The 23033-nt window shown below is 45.3% G+C and overlaps 1 protein-coding gene across 41 annotated transcripts in view; it reads right to left on the bottom strand.

Annotated features, from left to right (window-relative positions):
• The window catches only part of RBFOX1 (RNA binding fox-1 homolog 1), a 2061409-nt gene that overhangs the window by 160461 nt on the left and 1877915 nt on the right, over window positions 1-23033 (bottom strand). For all 41 annotated transcript variants that reach the window (XM_053894471.1, XM_053894473.1, XM_019468815.2 and 38 more), the window contains one exon: window positions 21391-21633. In XM_053894471.1, coding sequence (XP_053750446.1) covers window positions 21391-21633 — 243 coding nt within the window. The remainder of the gene's footprint in view (window positions 1-21390; window positions 21634-23033) is intronic.

The raw sequence follows: 23033 nt of genomic DNA, 5'->3' as shown, positions 1-23033 counted from the left end.
CCCCTGGGTGACTGGAAGGCATAACTGGTACAGCACCCAGCAGAATGGATGTGGGAGGGCTCTCTGCTTGATCTGCCTATGCTCACCCCTTTTACTGAGTTAGGGCAACTGCCAACATCATCGTTCAGAACCTGGAACATTCACTGGGACTCCATGTAGAGTGAGCAAGTTCATTGAGCCTCAGATGTCACTGAGGATGTCACTTAGATTCGCTGCTGCCTTTATATATCTCTATCTATCTCTAGATTTAGATTTAGATCTAGATCATCTATTTTTTAAAGAAAAAAAATATGGAGTGAGCCCAGTCTCTGTCTCTCTCTCTCTACCTCTTCCTCCCCCTCCATGCCTTCCCTTTCTTCCTGTGTCTGTTTTTCTTTTGTTTTGTCCCCTTTACCCAGTTCTACCTTCTCTGTGCTTGAAATCATTGGGGATGTGACCTTCAGAGCTAGGCAATCCAGGGTGGGAGATGAGGGGAAAATCTAGGAAAGAATTATATGTTTGGCTTATGCCTTGGGGCAGACAAGTTACATTGTCCAAGTCTGTCACATGTCCCTGCATCAGAGGACATTTGTTGCCTGCCTAGACATTTTGAAAGGACTGTTTGGTCTCTCCTGTGGGCCGTCTTCCCAGCATACCTCTCTCCGGCCTGGGTCCTCACAGGGTAGAGGGGGTGACAGAGTAGATTCAGAATGTTCTGGGTTCCAGCCTTTCTTACGTTTCCAATCATCAAAATCCCATCTACCATGTCTAACAAGGAACTGATGCTCTAGGTGGCTGAGGGGCATCCTTGGGAGGGTCCCCAGTGCCCATACTCCTCTCCAGCTCAGGTCCCGAGAGAGGGAAGACCCTCCAACACTCGCCAGGCCCAGCTCTCTGACCTCAAGCAGCCAGCCACACTGTCCCTTAGGGATCACACATGGGTGTGGGTGGGAAATCAAACACTGTTCATCTGAGACACCTTTCCAAGCACCTACTCTAGGAATGACCTAGGAGATTTCTTAAGCTCCCCGAATCACTCCTGTTATTCCACTGAATCCTCATGGCCATTGACAAGACCATTTGCCGGACAGGGAAACTGAGGCTCAGAGAAAGCGTCGGGCTTGAGGCCCACGTGCTTAGTGAGAAGTACAGCCTGCATGCTCCCCACTCTGATGGGCCAGCCCTTTCGAACATTCGGGAGAATAAATCGCTAAAACTCTATGTCAGAAATGGATTAAAGGACAAACCCCAACCCTATGTTAAGACAGTAGTACCTGAGACAGGACAGTGGGACAGTGAGAGGGGGGATCCTGCCATCAGCAGGGCTCCTTCTGGAGCTACACTGGCATAAAGGGAAAGGTGCCACCGAGAATAGGCGGGCCTGTACCTTTAACTTGAATCTGCAGCCAACAAAAGGGTAAAGGCTCCCTTTTAGAACCGTCAGCGATAAACTCTCCTTTCTGAGGGAATTTACCTCGTGCAGTTTTGCTGAATCGTTTATTTTTGAACCTCAGTTAGAGTTCTTTGTACTTGTCCTTAAATATGGGTTTTGGATAATTAGGGTGAATTATCTTTCTGCTCAGGGTGTGCACAGCAGTCAGGGTGGAAAGGGGCTTCCGTGAACTGTTGGAGCCTTGGATTTCCAGGTGGGGGGCTTCTTCTAAGGGAAACACCCTGTGCTTCGGGCAAAGGTGGGATCTAAAGTATCTCTCATCTGAGCCTGTGAGAGACGCAGCCAGTCAACTCATGGAATTAACCAGAGTTTGCAAAAATGAAGGTCCCTCAGAGACACAGAAGAGGCTGTATAGAGGGGCTTCAGGGTAGGTAGTGTTTGGTAGGAGTCCAGCCTTGGCAACATGGGGCACCAGGGGCTCGGGGCAAGTTATAAGGCTTCCCTGAGCCTCAATTTTTTTAATCTGCAGAATGGAAATATTCTTGCCAGCCTAACACGGATGCTGGGAAGGCTATAGGAGGTCCCTTCTGTAAAGTATCTCACAGACGTTTCATTATTGATCTGCCTTATTATGCTTTCAAGAAGAGACAGGCGTAAGTACTCATGACTCTCCTTGTTTTCCGATCTCAAGGTCGAACCCAGGGCTGATGGCTTAGTGGGTGTCTCCACTGATTTCTCACCCTTCCTGGGCACAGACAATGTCTGACTCATCTCTGTTTCCCAGCAAGGAACTGGCACACAGTAGGTGTTGATAAATGTTTTCTGGACTAAATGTAATTGGGATCAATGCCCAAAAGGCAGATTCTCTCATTTCCATTGTTTAAAAATACCATGGATTTCCCCTTATGCATTATGTATCACAGAAATTAATTTATCCAGAACTGTTTTCCAATGTACAGTTTAGTTTCCAAACGATCTAGTCTGCGTCCAAGTGGAAATCTGCACTGGGAGGTCTGGCTAGTCTCTCACTGTCTCTGTTAATCCCAAACATCACTCTTGAAGTGGGTACAAAGGTAAGGGTCTGGGGGAAGTCATGTCAGAAGCCAGTATCTCTTGATTCTTACTTCCTTTGGCAAGGTCAGGGCAGATGGACCTCACAGAACCAGGTAGATCTTTCCTTACTTCCCTACCCCAAACCCAGTGATCTCTCCATTCTTCTAGCCCCTTAGAGAAGGTATCAGGAGAAGTTGTGGGTTCAGACATACCACATACTAGTGAGGTGACCTTGGGAAAGACATCAAGTCATGTCCACTCTCCAAACCTCAATTTCCTCATCTGTAAAGAGAGCATCATTACATCTATACTTGATGGCCATTCTGAGGGCTAAGTTGTAAAAGACTATAGCACTTTGAACTAGTAACAGAAGTTTACAAGTATGCACACTGGATATTACAAAGAGCTGTGGTAGTGGTGTCTGGGTGGCTCAGTTGGTTAAGCGTCTGACTTTGGTTCAGGTCACAATCTCACGGTTTGTGGGTGGGAGCCCTGCGTAGGACTCTGTGCTAAAGCTCACAGCCTGGAGCCTACTAAGGATTCTTTGTCTCCCTTTCTCTCTGCCCCTCCCCTGCTCATGTTCTGTCTCTCTCTCTCTAAAATAAATAAGCATTAAAAAAAAAAAGAGCTGTGGCAGATTCTTTGGTAATTTGATAGTTACTCCAACCCCATGAGTTGGTCAGGTCATAGATAATTATTGTGTCCTTTTGAAAGATGCAAAAACCAGGACTCAAAGTGATTCCTAATCATGGCCCCCATTGACCGAGTGCCAATTATATGCCAGGCATAGTCATAAAGCTTTGCCTGAAATAACCACTTGGTGTTCACAAAAGCCCTGTCAGTTAAGACAATTACAGTTTGAAAAACTGAGGCTCAAGGAGATTAAGCAACTTGCTTAACTTGTTAAGACGTGGTGGATGTAGGACTTGAATCAAGGTAGTATGACACCATATTGGTGATGTGAGCCCTGCACTGAGTGATTTGCGTAGGTGAATGCCCAAACTGGAATTAGAACAAAGGACATTTAGCCTAAACATTTTTTTCTCCCAATGGCACTATACAATGTGACTCAATTATAGAAAACTCCGTGTTTCAGACTAAACCTAAAACATTATTAATTAATTCCAGTCTGGCTGTCCAATTTTCAAAAGGGCACCTATTAAATGTGTCAGAAATTCAGATTCAACTACATTTTATTGCTTGTTTCCTACATGCCAAATGATTCCTTATAAATCAATCCATTTAAGAATCCCAGCTACCATGTGAGATAGGCATTAGTCTGTCCATTTTAAAGATAAACAGACGCTTATTTGTATCTAGGTGTCTCACAAGTACCCCCCCCCCACACACACACACACTTTGATCTCAACTCCTTCTACTCTTTGGAAAACAATCCTCATTTCCATCAAGATTCAGCTTTATAAGAGCTGCATTTATTGAGGCCCAAACTTGAAGTCATCCTGGATCCTATCCGTTTTCTTACATCCTACAGCCAACTCACTGCCCAGACCACACGAGTGCATGCCGTCCTGTCCTGTCCAGACCATTGCAGTAGCTCACTGACTACTCTCTGCCATTCCCCCAGTTACCCCACCCCATTACTGTGTTGCTCTAATCCATGTTCCACACTACAGTCAGGTCACCCCTAAAATCAAAACCTAATCATGCCATTCTCTTAAGATCTTCCAGTGGCCTCCCACTGTGCAAAGGATGAAAATGTGAACCCTCAATTTGGCTTACAAAGTCCCGTAATAATGTTTGCTGACCACTTCTTCATCTTCATTTGGGCCACCTTCTCCCTGCCCCTCAACCCAGCTACACTGACATTCCTTCATTTGAATATGCCAAGTTTCTGCCAAGGGTGTGGTGGTTACCAACCAGCTCCACAGATGACAAGACCACAAAAGCCCTGGTTTGTGTCATTGCCAATTTCCATGGTATAAATACTCTCACTATGGCCACATCAGCTACTAACATGGTATCCCTGTCATGTTGGGAAGAAGTGTGCACCCACGCATAACATCTGTACCTTTCCTTTATGGTATTTTCCACAAATGTGATTATTTAATTATGCAGGTGTTTTTTGTTTGTTCATATTCTATGTTTTGCACTGGGCTGTCACTTCCTGAAGGAGAACCCATGTCTGGCATTTATTCTTGTACCTCCACGGCCTGACTCTATGCCTCTCAAATAGCAGGAACCCAAGACATTTCCATGTATGAATAATGACACACAATTCTTGAGTATCTTCCTTATTCCAGGCACTGTGCTTGGCACAAAGAATAAAAAAGACAACTAAGGCACAGTGGCATCCTCTGAGACTTCATAGCTTTATGGCAAACATAAAGATTTAAGTTTTTATAAAATTGTTGGATGTCACTTAATAGATTAATGCATATTTCGATACACTGTATGAGTTCAATAAACATTATTTTTGGGTGTCAAAGGGGTAAAGTCTCAAGGCACGTGCAGGAGGTAAAGGGCACACCAACAGCAGCTTTGAGATGGTGTCATGAAAGTTTTTACAGATGAACAGAAGTTGGGAATAAGGGTGAAGATCTCACAGAACCTTCAGCAAAGGTGATTTGCAAATACTTCCAGAATTTAATTCCAGCACGGAAGGCATCCCTTCCATCTGGCTTAGCTCCCTTCTGAGGTCATTGAACCCGGGTCATTTGCAAACTATGCTGAGGTTCCAGAAATTGTGCACATTTCTGAGCTGTGATATACCATGAGGTGCCAGGGAACATGGCTCGCCAACATCCTCACCATGAATAAAGATGATGGGGACCAATTGCTTACATCTATGAAAACCTAACTGACTGTGAAGGTAGACCCCAGGCTCCCAAGCACAGAAAGGGCCTGTGAGCCCAGCAGCCCTGAGCTGGCCCAGGGAAATGATGGGAAATTCAATTTCAGAAGGGCTGTTTGCAAAGTAATCCAATACATTACGGTGTGTGCATTATTATTGTATTATATTGAGTAATATCACATTTAAAGAGATTTCATAGCATCATAGCCGTGCACAAGGGAATATAAAAGTGGTTAATAAAAGAGAGAAGTACAATTTCCCTTCAGTGTTAGTTATGCTCCTATTATATGCAGAATAATAATCAGAGGTCCACTTAGCTTGACTTGGGAAGTAACAGATCTGTAATTACCTCGTGTCTACAGTGTCATTATCAAGGGCTCAGCCCCAATGTCAGACCACTGTGCATCCTCAGAGAGCCTGTAGACCAAACTGCTGGTACAAAATCATAGGGCTTCCTGGAGCCACACGCTCGTCTCAGGGTAGGCTGAGATGCCTGGGCAACACAGGTGGGGCTCTGTGCTGGCCTTCAGCTGTGGGACAAAGCCTAGACCCTGTTCACCGGGATTTCCCTCTGCCTTGGTATTCTCCTACCCTAGGAGGCCTTGTTTTCAAAAGAAAACATGGGGTTCCCTACTCCCCAGTGTCTCCCCCTGCTGAGCTTGCAAAGGCTAGTGGGAAAAGATATTCTCTGCAGATTCGTTGAGAATAATGGAAGATTCTTCAATGACTATTTACCAAAAACTGACCTTCAGCGCCTCTAGTCAAGCCTTCAGAGGCCCTTCTTGGGATCACTTGTTCTCGCTACAGAAAAATTGACCCTGGGGCTTAGTACATTGTACTTGTTGGCTCCGGAGCTGGGCATCGGTTGTCTACTTCAGTCAAGGGTTGGTTCCACTGAAGGTGCCCACACGCTTTAAAGAGTGCCATGGTATATCAGAGCAGTGCCTTTGCATTAGCCAGGACTGAGTGTGAGTTCCAAGCCCATCACTTTCTGATGGTACGCCCTAAGGCTGTTTACATAACCTCTCTGGGACTCAGTTTTCCTTATTGACGAAATGGGGCTCAGCCTACCAGCCACTCGGTTGGTTTAGAATTAATAAACATAAAACCTGAATAACGTTGGCCGACACCATAAATATCTACTCTGTTAATAATAACAATTGTGACATTCATTCCGTGACCTCAGAAGAATATAACACTTAGTAATCCATCTTGGATTTAAATCAAAGAAAACAGTGATATAGGCTTTGATTCCCAAAGTTTCTTGAGAAAACAGGGGCTGTGTGTGTGTGTGTGTGTGTGTGTGTGTGTGTGAATACGGATGTATTAGGGGGTAGGAAGGGACGCTACATTTCTGATATAACTCTGGCATTCACTAAATTCTGGCAATTACACTGACATTTATTTTCTGGTCAGAGTTCCGCAGGGAAGGCCAGTATGATGAAGGAGAAAGAATAAAAGAAATGTAATTCACTGGTTAGGAGAGAAACTGGAAATATTTTATTAAAAAATAGTCCAGAAGACCCAGATGACGTAGCCAAACTCGAACGCGTACAAGGCTGGGTCAGCTTAGTAAAACACTGTAGGTGGCCACTATGGCAGACAGCCTTGAGGGACAGCCGCATCCTCAACACTAGCACACCACTGCTGTGTCCTCCCGGTAAACTTTTCCAGTTTTTAATCCAAGCCAGATTATACTGCGAAATCTCCCAATGAACATGTAGCCAGTTCATTCCATTTGTGAACCCAACAAAACAGGCCTGAGGTCTAAATAAAGCCAGTAGGCCAGCAATATGCAAACTTCGGCCTAGGTGAGGAATCAGCAAACCTTTTCTGTGGAGGGCCAAACAGAAAGCATTGTTTCAGCTCAGTGGGTTATACGTCTGTTGCAATCACTCGGCTCTGCAAAAGCAAAGCAGCATAGACAATACATGAATGAATCAGTGTGGCTGTGTTCCAATAAAACTTTATTGACAAAAACAGACAGTGGGCCGGTATGGACCCATTGATGATAGTTTGCCAAATTGTGTCCCGGCTTAACGCTGATACTAAAGGCCTGGAGTAAGGAGGAGAGAAGAGGGAAAATGGGGTGCTGGTGAGGGGCTCTGGGTCCCATGGATAGTTGGACCAGGAAGAGAGACAGCCAAGGCTCTGAAATCCAGGCAATGCTTCCAACTCCCCTTTTCAACCCCTGACCAGGTCCCCTCTAGTCTTTGTCAAGTACGTCAGTGGCTCAAAACAGGAGACGGCCCCCAAATCCAAGGACTAATGTCCTTGCTTCCCTTCCGCCTCCAAACCATCACTCCTAGAGTCAAGGAGACTCTTCTTTCCAAGCCTGCCCACCTTCGTGTTCTCTCTCCCTTTGGTGAAGCCACCAGATGGGTGTCACTCAGAGACAGTGCCTGGAACCTCCGGCAAGTCCTTGCATAATTGCTAACCCAGCCCCCACTTGCAAGACAAGATGGGTAGAGGGGAGGAGGGGACGGGACCCACCTCCTGTCATTCCTGTACCACGGTTACCACTGCCTTTCTTAGTAAAAAAAAAAAAAAAAAAAAAAATGGTAGTTAATTTCTTCCCCTAAAAAAAGGCCAGGAACAATCTCTTTAAATTACAGTGTTACAACGTGAAGCAGAGATGCATAAGTCAAATACAATTTGGGTTATAATTAGCGATTTCCTTGTAGCAAGTTTCTCTGGGAGATCCAGGCTTCCTTAGTCAGCTTGCCAAATGGGTTGAGGCCCTTTTCACTTGGCGGGCCACTGGATACCCTGGGGGTACAGGGGGTGTTTGGGGGAATGGGAGGAGGGGGTGAGGGGAGATTGTGTGCGTGTGTAAATTGAGGCAGTTTTGAGCTAAACGCAGAATTACGGGGACAAAGATTATTAACGCATTTGTCTGCTATAACATCATGATTAATAGCAGGGAATGCCATTTAGGTAAAATAAACTACTTCTGAAGGGGAAGTCACACGATGTGGGTTTAGGAATCTGCCAGACCTCTACTTGCATTTATACTCCTCCGTTTATCAGTTGTATGGCCTTGGGGCAAGTTACTTAACATCTGTGCTTCTGTTTCCTCATCTATAATTCTGGCACCGTCCCATCCATCCCTTGATGGGCTATGGAATGTGAAGAAAATGTGCTGCCTAGTGCTTGGCTGGTGGAGTGAATAACGGAGTGGATTCTGGAGTCCGATTGGCTGCCTCCAAATCCCTGCTCTGCCCTTTTTGGCTTTGTGATGTGACCTTGGGCAGTCTCCTTGATTCTTCTGTGTTCTGGTTTTCTCACTGAGGAGACAAGGGGTCACTTAGGGTACCCACCTCTTCTGGATGCTGTCAGATTCACTCAGGTCATGCACCTAAAGTTTTCTTTTCGTTTTTCTCTTTCTTTCTTTTTCCTTCTTTCTTTCTTTCCTCTTTCCTCCCTCCCTCCTTTCTTTCTTTTTCCTTTTCTTTTCTTTCTTTCTTTCTTTTCTTTTTCTTTCTTTCTTTCTTTCTTTCTTTCTTTCTTTCTTTCTTCCTTCTTTCCTTTCTTCCTCCCTCCTTTCTTTCTTTTCCTTCCTTCCTTCCTTCCTTCCTTCCTTCCTTCCTTCCTTCCGAAAGAGATAGAATCCAAGGTAGGCTCCATGCTCTGAGCTGTCAGCACAGAGCCCGATGCAGGGCTTGAACTCACAAACCGTGAGATCATGACCTCAGCCAAAGTTGGACACTTAACCTACTCAGCCACCCAGGTGCTCCATGCACCTGAAGGTTTTCGTATCACCGCACTGGGTATGTAGCATATGCTCACTAAATGCTAGTTACTGTCACCAAACATTACTAATACATGATAGTTGCCTCTTCTTTTTTTCAAAATTCTTTTCAGTCCAAGAAATTTCTAATTTGTTTTTCTCTATCTACCAATCATAATGCATAATTACATTTTCCACTTTTAAAAGACCAGGGTAGCCCAAACTTTCCAACTTGTGCTGTTTGTAACTAACTCTATCATTTTTTTAAAGGAAGAAAATTGACTTTTTGCCTCAAAACAAGTCCACAACCCTTAAGGCTTCAAATCACCTTGCTCCCAAAGGCCTGGTTGGTGTGGATTTATAAAGGCTACAAACCTTGGTCTCCTGAAAAACATACTTGTCCAGGTAGGACACTGACATCACATAAAAATCAGGTCCTTGAGCCCAGATACATTCTGTTCCTGATGTAAGAGGATGGGCTATTGTCTGGATTGTAGTGACCTTCTCTCCACAGTCCAGGAGGTGGAGAACCCTTAGCATCCGTGGGGGCTCCATTCTGGTGGACTCACCTACCAGGCTCACCTGCCTCACAAAGGTCCTTTGTTCTTCTAAGGAGGCAGGGAGCTTATGCAATCACTCAGACTAGCTGTACACGCAAGGTTATAATTGGACGATCTGACCGCCTCTGTCCTTTCCAGGGATGAAAAAGGCAGAAACCCAGACTCCTTAGAGTATTTTGACCCAGGAGTGATTCAGACTAGAGCTCGTTGGAATATATAATACTACTGAATGAGCACAGCCTCCTCAACCTAACCAACAGGATCAGCAGGAAAGAACTAGGTAAAATAAAGACTCTTTTTAGAAGTCTGGAAGCCTTAGTGAGAGTAAGGCCCTGAGGCCTCTGGCTAGGAAGTAAAGCAGGTTTTCAAAGAGAAATGAAGCTCCAGGTCATACATCCCAATCTGCTCCTAAAGTCACCGGGCTTTGTCCATTTCAATGCAGAGATAACCAGGAGATAGAAAGGAAAAGAAAAGAAAAGAAAAAAAAAAAAAAAAAAAGATGGTCACAGAAAGTATGATCCATAGGGAGGGGAGTGGTGCAGTGGAAATTTTCTTTGGGGATGTTCTTGCTGAGATATTCACTGTGTGACTCAGATAAGTCACTCTCCCTCTCTGAGCCTTGCTATCATTCACAAACGAAGTAGGTAGACAAGACGGTCATTTCAAGCTCTAATCTACTCTGACTCTGCATTTGTCAAGCAGGAGCACCCAAGCTGTCTTTTTTTTATGCACCTGTAATGAAGGATTAACGCTTCCAATTTTACCTCTTGTTTAAAAAAATAAATTAAGACCCCAAGACTAAGTCGGGGGTTACAAACTCACTATCTTCAGAGGCTGGGCAGATAAAAAATAAAGCAGGACTCAACAAGAGGCCACTTAAAAATCCAAATGGCTGCTTGCTCTTGAAAAATATCAACAGATACTGTAATGTTGGGTCAGCAATCCAATACGGCAATGATTAGATGGGCGTGTGGGGGCACACCTTTGGATGGCCCATGGGTCCTCTAGACTATCAGTGTCCCCACCAAGGGGTCACATAGCACCATGTCTATGGTTTTAAAATTCCCATGTTAATGAGGAAAATTAATGATTGCTTTTACCTATGTCTCCATCATAAACCGAGCTCTCTCAAACAAGTATGTCACTTGCGTGGACCTGAAAATATCTGAGTTTTGGCCCTTAACTTACGTGATCTCCGTCTATCTGTACAACGAGAAGACGGACCAGGTGGACTGTTCGGTTTCCTCCGGCTCTAACACTCCAAAGGGCTGTGGCCCAATCAACCAGGATCTCTCAGTTAACAGAGCATAGCCAACCACCTTCTCCAGCCAAGAATACAAATAGAACACAGAATTTACATGAACTCACTATAAACTTGTAGAATATATGGCCACCAATTAGAGCATGAGCTGTGGTTGGTGATGAGTGATTCACATACTGTGCACAAAACAGAGTAGTGCTGGCGATCTAAGTTCACTTAAAAACAAACAAACAGGGGCGCCTGGGTGGATCAGTCGGTTGATCATCTGCCTTCGGCTCAGGTCATGATCTTGCAGTTGGTGAGTTCGAGTCCCGTGTCGGGCTCTGTGCTGACAGCTCGGAGCCTGGAGCCTGGTTTGTATTCTGTGTCTCCCTCTCTCTCTGCCCCTCCCCCACTTGTGCTCTGTCCTTCAAAAATGAATAAACATTAAAAAATTTAAAACAAACAAACAAACAACAAAAAAGCACAAGCAAAAGCAACAAAACCACCTAATGGGGCTATGAGCCATGTGACAGCCATTAGGTCCTTCAACACCTAGACCAGCCATTTGTTCACGTCATGGACGGCTCACTTCATCTTCAGATTATCCAATCATTAGCCTAACCCTTTAGAATTACACAGTGTGCTAATACTTGCTCAAAGAATAACATCTTAATCAAGGAGGGAGACTGCTTAGTCATACTGAGAGGGTAAAACTTGACAATGAATCTAGGTGTGAATAAGCACAAAACACCAAAATGGAGACTAAGTCAAGGTGAAACATTTCAAATGGCTACAAGAGTAGCAACTCTAAAATGACAATGAGATCTCCCTAAGGAGACATTAACTCGGTCTCAGAATGTCTGATCTTCCCTTATTTAGCAAAAGCAACATGGCTTTGAGCCCTACAAACTAAACTTCAATTGTATCTTTCCCTAATAAATCTTAGCCTTGTTTGTACATGGCCTGGAGCTAATTAGGTCAATGACTAGCTTGTACCAATCAGTCGGACTCAGACCTGAGTGGTTGAAACCTACTTGTATAAAAATCATTCTATGTAAGAATTACCTTTATTTTCTTTTCTTCTAAAAAAAATTTTAATGTTTATTTATTTTTGAGAGACAGAGAGACAGAATGCAAGTGAGTTGGGGCAAAGAGAGAGGGAGGCACAGAATCTGAAGCAGGCTCCATGCTCCAAGCTGTGAGCATAGAGCCCGACGTGGGGGTCGAACTCACGAGCTGCGAGATCATGACCTGAGCCGAAGTCGGACGCTCAGCTGACTGAGCCACCCAGGCGCCCCTATTTTCTTTTCTTACAGTTTATTTTTATTTATTTTGAGAGTGAGATAGAGAGTAAATGGGAGAGGGGCAGAGAAAGACAGAGGAAGAGAGGGAGAGAGGGAGAGAGAAAATACCAAGCAGACTCCGTGCTGTAAGCACAGAGTCCGACATGGGGCTCGAACTCGCAAACTGTGAGATCATGACCTGCATCGAACTCAAGAGTCAGATGCTTAACCAACTGAGCCACCCAGGTGCCCCATGGGAATTACTTTGAAAACCAATGTGGGGATTTGGGCCTTAGTTTCACTCTTAATGCGCAAGAAGTTACACAACTGTTAGGATGAATTTATTCTCCCCCCAAAAAATGGTTTGAATGGAAAATTAAGCACAAAGGAGAACACTCTGATTTCCCATTATGAAAGATGGGACTTTCTCATAATTATAATGGTTTCTATGGTAGAGGGTTTGCTGTGTGCCCATCACTGCGAAACCCTTCCACGACCTCACTGCTGCTCTAAACCTCACATGATCAAAGGTGGCAGGTGAGGCTCAGAGTGGTTACATCACATGCCAATGGTCCCCAACAGTCGATTCTTTATCGCTTCTCTTGATTATACCTAATGGCATTTAACCAGGGCCATTTTCTTCGAGCTGTCATGAGAGTCGGGAGAACCTTCACCTCCACCGGATTCCAAGGTCATAGCCCTGTCCTACAACTGGACATTAGACACGTGGGTCTCGGATGATCTCAGCTATCCACCCCTCTCAGAGTTATCCTAAGATGGGCTTAATCATGCCATGTGGCTCCTCAGGACTGGGGACTTTGGTGAGCAGACTCTTTAGAACAGTAATATGGCCCTGGTATTGGGTAATAAAGGTCTTTAATTTGTCCTGTAAGCCATGGGCCATTCAGTTTAATGCTATCCCGGAGACAGAAGCATAATACTTGGCCTTGTGAGGGGACAAGAGAATGTTCCTGTGTCCTTAAAGTAAATGTGAACCTTAGGCAAAGAGAACCTGTGTGGACAAAACAGCTCAGCCACACTGTCATCTGAAAAGACAATTGTGAAGCCAACGAAATGTGTTATTGGAGTTTGCTCAAGGCACAGGTCTCAAATAAGAGCACCTGCTAAGCTTGTAATACGGTACGTGCTGGGGTCCGCTGGGGCCCTCCCCAGGGCCGGATGGGTGATTCCCAGGCAAAGCGTTCCTTTCTGCAGTACTGGGGATACCTTCTGGGCTCTGTGCCCTTCTGAGTTTTGGTCTTGAGTCTGACACACCTGGTGTAGAGCTTTCACTCCTACTTATTAGCTACAATGACCTTCAGGACGTTCCTTGCCTCAGCTCCTTACTATAACATGGGGATGAAAATGCCTCATACGTACTTAAAACTTTTTTTGGTAATAGAGGGTCAAGACAACTTGAGCTTATGTGTGAAAAGAGTTTGGAACATAGTCCGACACTCACTGGGCAAAACTATTATTTTTGAGATTGCTATTCCCCATCTCCTGTTTCGCTGTGGCTACCCACCCTATTTTTAGACAGACATCCCTCAATGATTTGGCCAAGTTTTAAACATGCACAGGTGAGGCCCAAGTTCTCGAGCAGGGAGAGGAACTCTCCGGTGTTCTACAAGGCGGCTCTGAGGGTTGGTGGGAAGGGAAGAGAAAGAAGTTTTGGAGAAGGGCAGAACCCCAGTGGAGGAAGGGAACAGTAGGGATAGTAAGAGCTGAGAGGCCAAGTGACCAGTCTGGGACCTTTCAGCTTCTGAATGGTGGAGCAGAAGGTCTAATCCCAACAAACCTGGAATGTAGGTTCTTCACTGACCTGCTACTTTAAATTGGAGAGCAGGGCTGAAGAAACTGGCCTGGCAGAGAATTCTGGATTATTCGCCCGGGCCTCAGGCACTGGTCACCTATGCTGCCAGCCGGGAGACCCTCAAGGGAATACCCTGGAGGTCTGAGGAAAGAGGCCAGGCTTTGACGTGACATAGAACTGGTGAGGCTCTCCACCCTGTCACTCACAACTCTCCCCAACTCACAACGTCTTTGCCTCTTTGCACCTGTTTCCCCAGTGTAAAATGTGAGTACTGATATCATTTAAAGGGGTTGGTGGGAGGGCAAAACAAGACGATGACTGTGCAGTGCCCAACATGGGCCGTGGACCACAGCAGCCTTCAGTCAATGACAGCACACCTCCCTCCCCTCTTCCCTGAAAGCAGACTACTCTCAGATTATCTTCTCTTGTTAGAGAGAGGGGGAAGCCATGGGCAAGCACACGCAGTCAGAATGGCCATGAGCCGGGAGCTGGATGGCACACTGTTGAACAAGGGTGTGGGTGGCACGCCTTCTCAGGTACTGCCTGTGGGGGCAGCTGAACCGCCTCCACATTTTAGATCCATGTGCCTTTTAACCACTCACACAGAGACACCCAGGGGTAGACAGCAATCTCTGTGCCCAGCTGCTCACTACAGCCTAACAGGGAATAACAACACTGCAACATAAACCCCAGAAATAGCCTCAGTCCCCCCAGTGAGACACCTCTGCATGTAAGATCGCAGGCGAATGTCTACAAGAATGAGCTGGATCCCAAAGCATGGCACAGAATGATCTTCCAGATGCACAGTGTGCCCAAGTGGGTGCTCAGTCGATTTCAGTTCTGTTCTTTGGGGAAGAGGAATTAGAGATGCCAAGATTTGATTCAGAGACAGAAAGATAGGAGAGAGACAGAGACAGAGAGGCAGAGAGGAGTAGACAAGCAGGCTGCTACAGACTAAATGTCTGTGTCCCCCCCAGATTTACATGTGGAAATCCAACCCCCACCCCGAGGTGATGACATTGGGAGATGTGGCATTTGGGAGATGATGAGGTCATAAGGTGGAGCCCTCATAAAGAAGCCTCAGAGAGCCCCTCGTCCCCTTTCACCACGTGAAGACACAGGGGGAAGTTCGTCCCCACCAGACGTGGCCACTGCCACCGTCATGATCACGGACTTGTCAGTCCCAGAACCAGGAAATAAATGTCTGCTGTTTATAAGCCACCCAGTTGGTAGTATTTCTGTTCTAGCAGCCCGAACGGACCAAGACACAGGCATATGCTTCCACTGGCACAAAACGTTTCTGGAAGGAAATACAAGGAATTGGTAACTGTTGTTTTTGGCAGGGAGACGAAGAACTAAGAAATTTTGGTTTTCATTGTACACCCTTTTCTAAAGTGTGGCTTTTTTAACCACAATCCTGAGATGCTTTCAAATAATAATAATAATAATAATAATAATAATAATATCAACAGCAGCAGCACCCAGTGAACAGAAAAGTACACTGAGTTTTGCCCGTTCCTCAGTTACACAACTGGCTTTAGAAGCAGAGCCAGTATTTAAAGGGATCAAAACAGGAAGTCATCACCAACTAATGTCTTCACTTTGTAAAGGTATTAAAGAAGTCTGGAGACCCAGTTGCTGCTTTAGTTGGAAGCAGCTGAGGGTCAAGGACTCAGCTTCTCAAGCAGCTCTTGTCCCTGTTAACAGAGCCCAGAGCTCGGGGATCTAGCTGTAGGACCCACATTGTTTCTCCCATCAGTTCCCAGAACTGGTGGGAGACTTTGAAACAGACTGCAGAGGTGTTAAAAATAGAAGTTAAGTTGCTACTGGAGATACATGGAGAATTCACTACTTGCAAATCTCTAATTATAATATGTCAAGAGTAAAATACCTTGTCAGGAGCAGTATCTAATATAATACAGTATTGGGTCTGTCAACACAGTGATCCATGATGTGTTTGGAGGCCTACATTAAATAGACATCCAGCAGAAAAATGTCCTGTGGGGACTCATCTCAGCCCTTGGGGAACAGAAAGGATGACCTGGTAAGTCTTTTCTGTCTACTTTCTTTGCTCAGCTCTGGGAAGCTTTGGGAGCTCTGGGTGCATCCTGCTTCCCTTTTACAGATTCTGCACTTTGTGTTAAATCATGTGCATATATTAGATGTTCTTGGAGCCTACCAGATGGATGGATGTTTTCTCGTACCCAAAACTACTCGGTTTCTCAACGAAATGATGTCCTCGACAGTGCCCTCAGACTGGCATTAAGCACCGTGCACAAAGGACAGTTAGGGTGATTCCAGACACAACTATGGAGAATAACTTAGGCATGCTAATACAGGGCTATGTATTCTAGGGTTGGGAGAACATGGGTCTGACCCACTTGGAGGGTAAATTATTTCCTTGAGTAATGCAGAACCTGCAGTGGAGAGAGGGGTACGCTTAGTCAATGTGTGAGGATACAGAGACATTTTGAGGCAAACTTGTCATAGACCATGTTCTACTTGGTCGGGTCATGAAAGACCAACGGAAAAGTAGGTCATGGGCAGCAGAAGCAACTTCCATACTGGCCAAGAGAGAAAAGCATATGCATGGAATCATTTGTAGTAGAAAACAAGACGGCCCCTTATATGTTCCTGCTCCTCCCCAATGCTGGGTAAGCCCCTTGCTTCACTTTATAATGGTTCCTCTTTGAAACTCCCTGCAACAGTATGTACCCCACCCCGCCCCCTGCCCGCCAACCCCAAACATGGCTGGAGAAAACCAAATGGCCGGGTAACTAACCCTCCACAAATTCACACTCTGTCAGCTCTGAGAGGAACTTGTTGCCCCTCAGATACTCTAGGAATCATCTGAGCCAAACTCCTGACATGTTTGCTCAATTTCAGGAATAAATCCATTGCTTCCCCAACTCCTCTGCTTCTCTCTGTCAGCTGATAGTGACTTCGTCACTGAGAACAAGAAGGCAACAGAGAAGGAGCTCCTCACAGGATCTCCTGACTTAAGATTTCTCCATGTGCTGGTACATTCACTCCTTCTTCTTGCTGTGGTCTGAATGTTCCTGCCTCTCCCTACTCACATGTTGGAATCCTAAAGCCCCAGTGATGGCGTTAGGAGCTGGGACTTTAGGGGGTGATTAGGTCATGAGGTGGCACCCTCATGAATGGGATTGGCGTTCTTAAAAAGGAGACCCAGAGAGCTGCCTTGCCTCTTTCACCATGTGAAGACACGGAGAAGGCACTGGCTATGAACCAGGAAGGGGCCCTCACTGGACCACACTGGCACCTTGATCTTGGACTTACAGCCTCCAGATTTGTAAGCAACACATTTCCGCTATTTATAAGACAGTCTGTGGGATTTGGTTACAGCAGCCCAAATGGACTAAGATGCATCTCTTCTGTCTCAAAACTGAAATGTTTCCAAATGTTCATAGATGCCTTATTTGTAGCGGCCCAAAGCTGAAAACAATCCAGGTACCCATCCACAAGTAAGTGGATTGATAAATTGTGGCACATCCACGCAATGGTTTGCGACTCAGCAATGAAAAGCAGTGAGCTACTGATACATGGGACAAGTCAGATGAATCTAAAAGCAAGGACGGTGAGCCCCGAGAGAAGCCAGGCAAAAAGAACCCATAACATTTGATTTTGTTGCTATAAAATTCTAGAAATTAACAACTAAGCTAGAGTGAAAGAAGCAGATCTGTGGGTTCCCCCGGGAATGAGGTAGAGGGCAAGGAGGAAAGATTGTAGAGGGGTATAAGAAAACTTTGGGGGTGATGGATATGTTGGTTACAACATCTGTACATACGTCAACACTCACCAAATTTCACACTGTAAATACAGAGAGGTTATTGTATGTCAGTTATATATTAATAAAGCTATACAAAAAGTATGTCTTCTTCTTTCCTAGACCACCTGCTCTATTTGTACACCCTTGGTCACCTCTCCTGAGTCATCATTCCCCAGCTCTTGTTCCCTGTCCCCACCACCTGGCCCCACAGGTGCCTTCTCTTTGGCATAAAATAGGATCCGAAATTGATTCTTGTACAAATTGCTTCCCTGAATTCTTATGCCCCTGAGTTGTTGTCTTTTCTTTCTCTTTACTCCAAGTGCTTACGACGGATAGTGCACTCTACCCCCAATCATTCCCATTTATTTCTCCACTCCCGGTCCCCTGGCATCTCTCCCCAACACTCTAGGGGCACTGCTTCTTCTCTGTCTCCAGTGATGGCAACTTCAGTAATGTCTTCTGAATTCGCACCTGCCAGGCTGCCCTGACAACACTCTTCTGGTTCAATTTCCACACTGGATACCCAGGGGATACCCCATTCATGTCTCCCTTGGCTCCGTGCCTTCCAAACCTCACCACTTATGAGTTTTTCAAGGATCTGCCTGCCCTTTTCTTCATTCCCTATACTTGGCAAATGTATCTACTCTGGCCTCTCCATACAAATGGCTCACCCTTGGCTCTGACCGGATTCTCTGTTTAATACCTCTAGTGAGAAGATCCAAAGCACCTTATCACTGACTCTGGTAGGCCCGTCTTTGGTCTCTATATTTGGCTATGGGGCTCCTCCGTGGCTCCATTCTCAGCTTCAGACACTGAACGAATACAACCCTGTGCAAACCAGGGAAAGAGAGTGATTCCCAAGGGTCTTTCTCTAGGAATGTGGTATGATGTCAGGAGCTGCAGGGACCATCTCAGAAAACTAGAGAATGTAGTTGAGCAGGAAGAAAAAGAGACTGAAATGGATCTTGTTGGAACCTAACACGTATGTGCCCCAAACCAAGCTGTGTCTAAAGTCAGCCCACCTCTAAGACTTTTTGTTGTAAAAGTCAATACATTCCCTGCTGATTTTCTGTTACTAGCAAACAGAAGATTATGAAATGTATATTCCTTCAACCATGATGTGGAGGGACATCCCCCCACGAGTGTCCCATCACAGAAATACACTAAAGCCTTAAACATCTATGTTCTACAGTTTGCCACATTACAATCATAATGGAACGGAGAGTGCGCCTGCTCACTGTTTCACAGTGCCGCAGTGCCTGGGCCACTATGGACACCCAACACCCTGTTTAACTTTGTGCTGATCTCTAAAGAGTTCTTTTTGTGAGAGAAGGACATTGAGCATCACAACATCCCAAATGGACTAAGATCTCTTTTTAGGTATGCATCATTAACCCTTCTAAAATTTCATTTTATAACTCTCTGGCTTAAACTCTTTTCAACGGTTCCCATTGCCCCTAATGTGGAAGTCTATCCACTGATCAAATCTACCAGGCCTGTGGGGTATGATCCCTGGTGACTGCCCCATTCCATCCTTTGCCACCGCACCCCCAAACCTTCTTCACCTGGCCTCTTTTTAATTCTTTGAATAAGCCAAGATCTTTTCAACCTTGGCATTACTGGCCTTGATATTCCTTCTGCCTGGAAAGTGTGTCTTCTCATCTTAACATCTTCTTAAAGACATCATCCTAGACTACTCATCTGCAGGCAGTATCCATAATCTTTATCCTCCATGGCACCTGTCGTTTTCTTAAGAGCAGGTATCACAGTTTGTGTTTATACAAGCTGTTTGAATGACACTGTCATGCAAAGTTATAAGAGGGAAAGGATCATTTCTGTTCCATTCAACCACATCGCTGGGATGAGTCCTGGCCACAGTAGATACTTAAAAATATTCATGAACGAATGACTCTTCCACAGCAGGTTAGTATACTTGGCGTGAATTGAGGCTTAATAGATAGTGTCTGATTGGGCATTATTATCCCTTTTTTAGCCCTAAGATAACCTTCTGAAGCCCTACCATCATTGACTGTCACAGAATAACCCAAAACAAATAAATGGCAACACCATCACTATAACCTGGTAGTCAACACAATGGTAACAAACACCTGCTAAACCAGCAAACCCATTAAATGAATGCATCCCTAAGTTTGAACAGCCAGCTATAGACAGGCAATAGCAGCACTAATCACAAAACCCCAAAGGTGGAAACAACCCAAATGCCCATCAGTGAATGGAGGTACAAACAAGAGTGGCATATCCATAAAATGGAATTATATTCAGTCACGGAAGGGAATAAAGCGCTGATACATGCTACAGTGTGGATGAACCCTGAAAACATTCTATTAAGTAAAAGAAGCCAGTCACAAAAGGTCATACGTAGTGTGATCCCATTTTTTATGAAATGCCTAGAATATGCAAATCCATACGGGCAGAAAGCACATTTGCAGGAATGTGGATTGTCTGCTTAATGGGTAGAGCGTTTCCTCCTGGGGAGATGAAAATGTTCTGGAACTAGATACAGTGATAGCTGCATTGAGGTGTGAGTTTCTCAACCCCACTGAATTATACACACAAAACTGGTCGAAGTGGTAAAATTCACCTCATAGACGTATTTTACCACAATTAAAAAAGGGGAGACACACAACACACAATGTTAGAGTGTATACTATTTTTAAAAATCTCCAAACCTAACCTCCAAACGTAAAACCGTCCTGCTTCAAACCAAGAAATCCCTTCACAAGTTCTGGCTTTTCAGAGCCCTGGGGGCAGGGGAAAGAGGCACAGTTGCCTTCCGTCTATAAAATGTTCTGGACTACAGGCCTGGTGTGCTTGTAAAGAATTCCTCAGAACCTCTCAAATGTACAGATACATCTTGTGGTATATGCGGGGTGATTTTAGGTCATGCACAAACGAACAAGTGTTTAATTTTAACAATTAGTTTTCTTTAGGCTTATCTTTGACTAGTAGCCAACAATGGTGGTTTTTAACTTCTGGTGGTGAAAAAATGCATCTTTTTTGTTTGTTGGCTTGCTTTTAATCCCTGGAATGCATTCACATGCAATGAAATGTACTCTCTTTGGTGCATAAAGTCACGTAAACAAACAGCCACCATCAAAATACAGAAAATTCCATGAGTCCAGAAAAATTCTCTGGCGCTTCCCTTTGCAGTCCAGGCCTCCCCCACCCTAGGGCTCCCAGAAAACACAAAAGAACACAGGTGAATCTCAAAGGCATGAAGAAGGCTAAGGAGGCTGAAGAAGACAGGGGCCGACATGGGCAGGAGCTGTGAACACGCATGAGGTCTCTTTCCGGTGGACAGAAATATTCCGAAATTAGACTGTGCCAAATGGTCGCACAACTCTGCAAATATACTAGGAATCGGTGATTTGTGCACCGGAAACTGGTCAATTTTATGGTATATAAATTATATCTCCATAAAGCTGTTTAAAAAATCACGCAGTGTATAATCCTACTGAGAGGACATGATTCCAGAAAAGGCAGAACAACAGGAACAGAAATTAGATGAGAGTTTCCCCTCACGAATAAAGTTAAGGAAAAATGCATTGATTTCAGTAAGCAACATGAGAGGAGGCCTGCAGACAGGTGAATTCTACGAGCCGCTGCGACAGGGGCGGGCTCAGGGGTTGCTCCGCTGCAGGAGCCTCCGTGGGGTGGGGTGCGCCCGGCCGCCACTGCCCCCTCCCCCCTTCCCGGGACCGGCGCCCACTTACTGTGGCAGTGCCGGACACGGTCTGCGCGCTCGTGTCCGCTGCGCTCTGCTCGGAGTGCGTCTGGGCGGGAGGATACAGGTTTAACGTGTGCTCCGGTACGGTGGTCTGGCCCGTGTACTCTGGTGCGGGGTGGGGATGAGGGGCCGTGTATTCCGCGGGGATGCCGTTCTGGGGGGGAGCAAACTGGGCCGAAGCGTAAGGCTGAGCCATGGTGTCCGGGGCAGCTGCTGCTTCCTGATTACCCTGGAAAATCAGAAAGGGGGAGACAAGGCGAAACACCGTGAGCGCGAACCAGGCAGAACCTCTCCCTGGGGCCCAAGGATGAGCGCTCCCCCGACACTTCGCAGGTGCCAGCACTGTGCCAAGAGCCTGAGATGGATGCATCCCACTTAATCTTCACCAGACTCTATAAGGAAATAGTACCTGTCATTTATATAGACCTAACCCCATTGCGCAGATGCAGAAATCAAGGCTCAGAAAGGTGCAGGGAAGTCACATTCCCCAAGCCATCCAGCCCCATAGCCAAGGAGTGGGAGGGTCTGTGCCCTGCTCGATTGGATTTTTCTGGCAGATCCTCCTTATTTCATCCCCATTTTGGAACATGTGAGCATGTAGTTGTCTCCAGTGACAGCAGAGACTTGATTTGATACTTAAAATGCCAAGAGAGAGATTAAATTGAACGTGTGTGTTCTTGAGAAGAGACACAATTCATCTAAGCGTTTGAATTTAATCAAAGTTTTATGTGACTTGGCTCACATAATGGGATGGAGGGGTCCTTTTAATGGTCACAGTGTGTGTGTGTGTGTGTGTGTGTGTGTGTGTGTGTGTGTGTGTGATGTTCCCAGTGCCAATATGAAGCAGCCAATGGAAAGTCAAGGCCTAATTTGGACAAAGACGGCACTCTGTGATACTGTGTTCACCATTTTAAGTATCTTTTCAAAATGCTGGACTTCACTCAGCCTCATTAGTCAATGCCTCCCCCAACCCCTTGCCTTTTTTTTTTTTTTTATAAGCACAGAGTATTATATAACAATTCACCCTTCCAATCTAGGCAAAACATGCAGCGTGATAATTACAGTCAAGTCAAAAGAATTAAAAAAAAAAACCTGAATTCAAATGCTTCCATTTCAGGAAATATCTCTCTCTCTCCACCCCACCCCTACCCTTAAAACTCTACTACCCTACACACACACACACACACACACACACACACACACACACACCATCAGAAACTGTAACCCAGGGGGCCAAATTTTTCATGGTCTCAAGAGATGGGATTGCACGGTCAGAGAGAGAGAGAGAGAAGCTTAGCAATTAAGCACACCAAAGAGCTGCCTCTTCCATTGTCTGTGGTCAATTAGATGTGACTTCAGCCCTCCTATAATGATACCAGGGCAAAAATGTCAGGATTGCTCACATCTCCTCAGTCCCCGCCACCAACATTTGAGAACCTCTTCAGCTAAAGCAACTTGAGTGCGGCAAAAACATTATGACATAGAAGGGGAGAAAAAAAAAAGTTTATTCTCGGAGCAGCGCACAGAGCTTGTGCATTTGTTTAGAGGGGACCTTAATTAGAATGTTAAAGATGACACTTTGAAGAGAACGAAGCTTAGGATAAGTTTAAACCATTTTACAAGTGAAAA

This window comes from Panthera pardus, unplaced genomic scaffold (genome assembly GCF_024362965.1).
Source record: "Panthera pardus isolate Hobbes unplaced genomic scaffold, ASM2436296v1 HiC_scaffold_5, whole genome shotgun sequence".
Lineage (NCBI taxonomy): Eukaryota > Metazoa > Chordata > Mammalia > Carnivora > Felidae > Panthera > Panthera pardus.
This window is presented reverse-complemented; position numbering and strand designations above follow the sequence as displayed.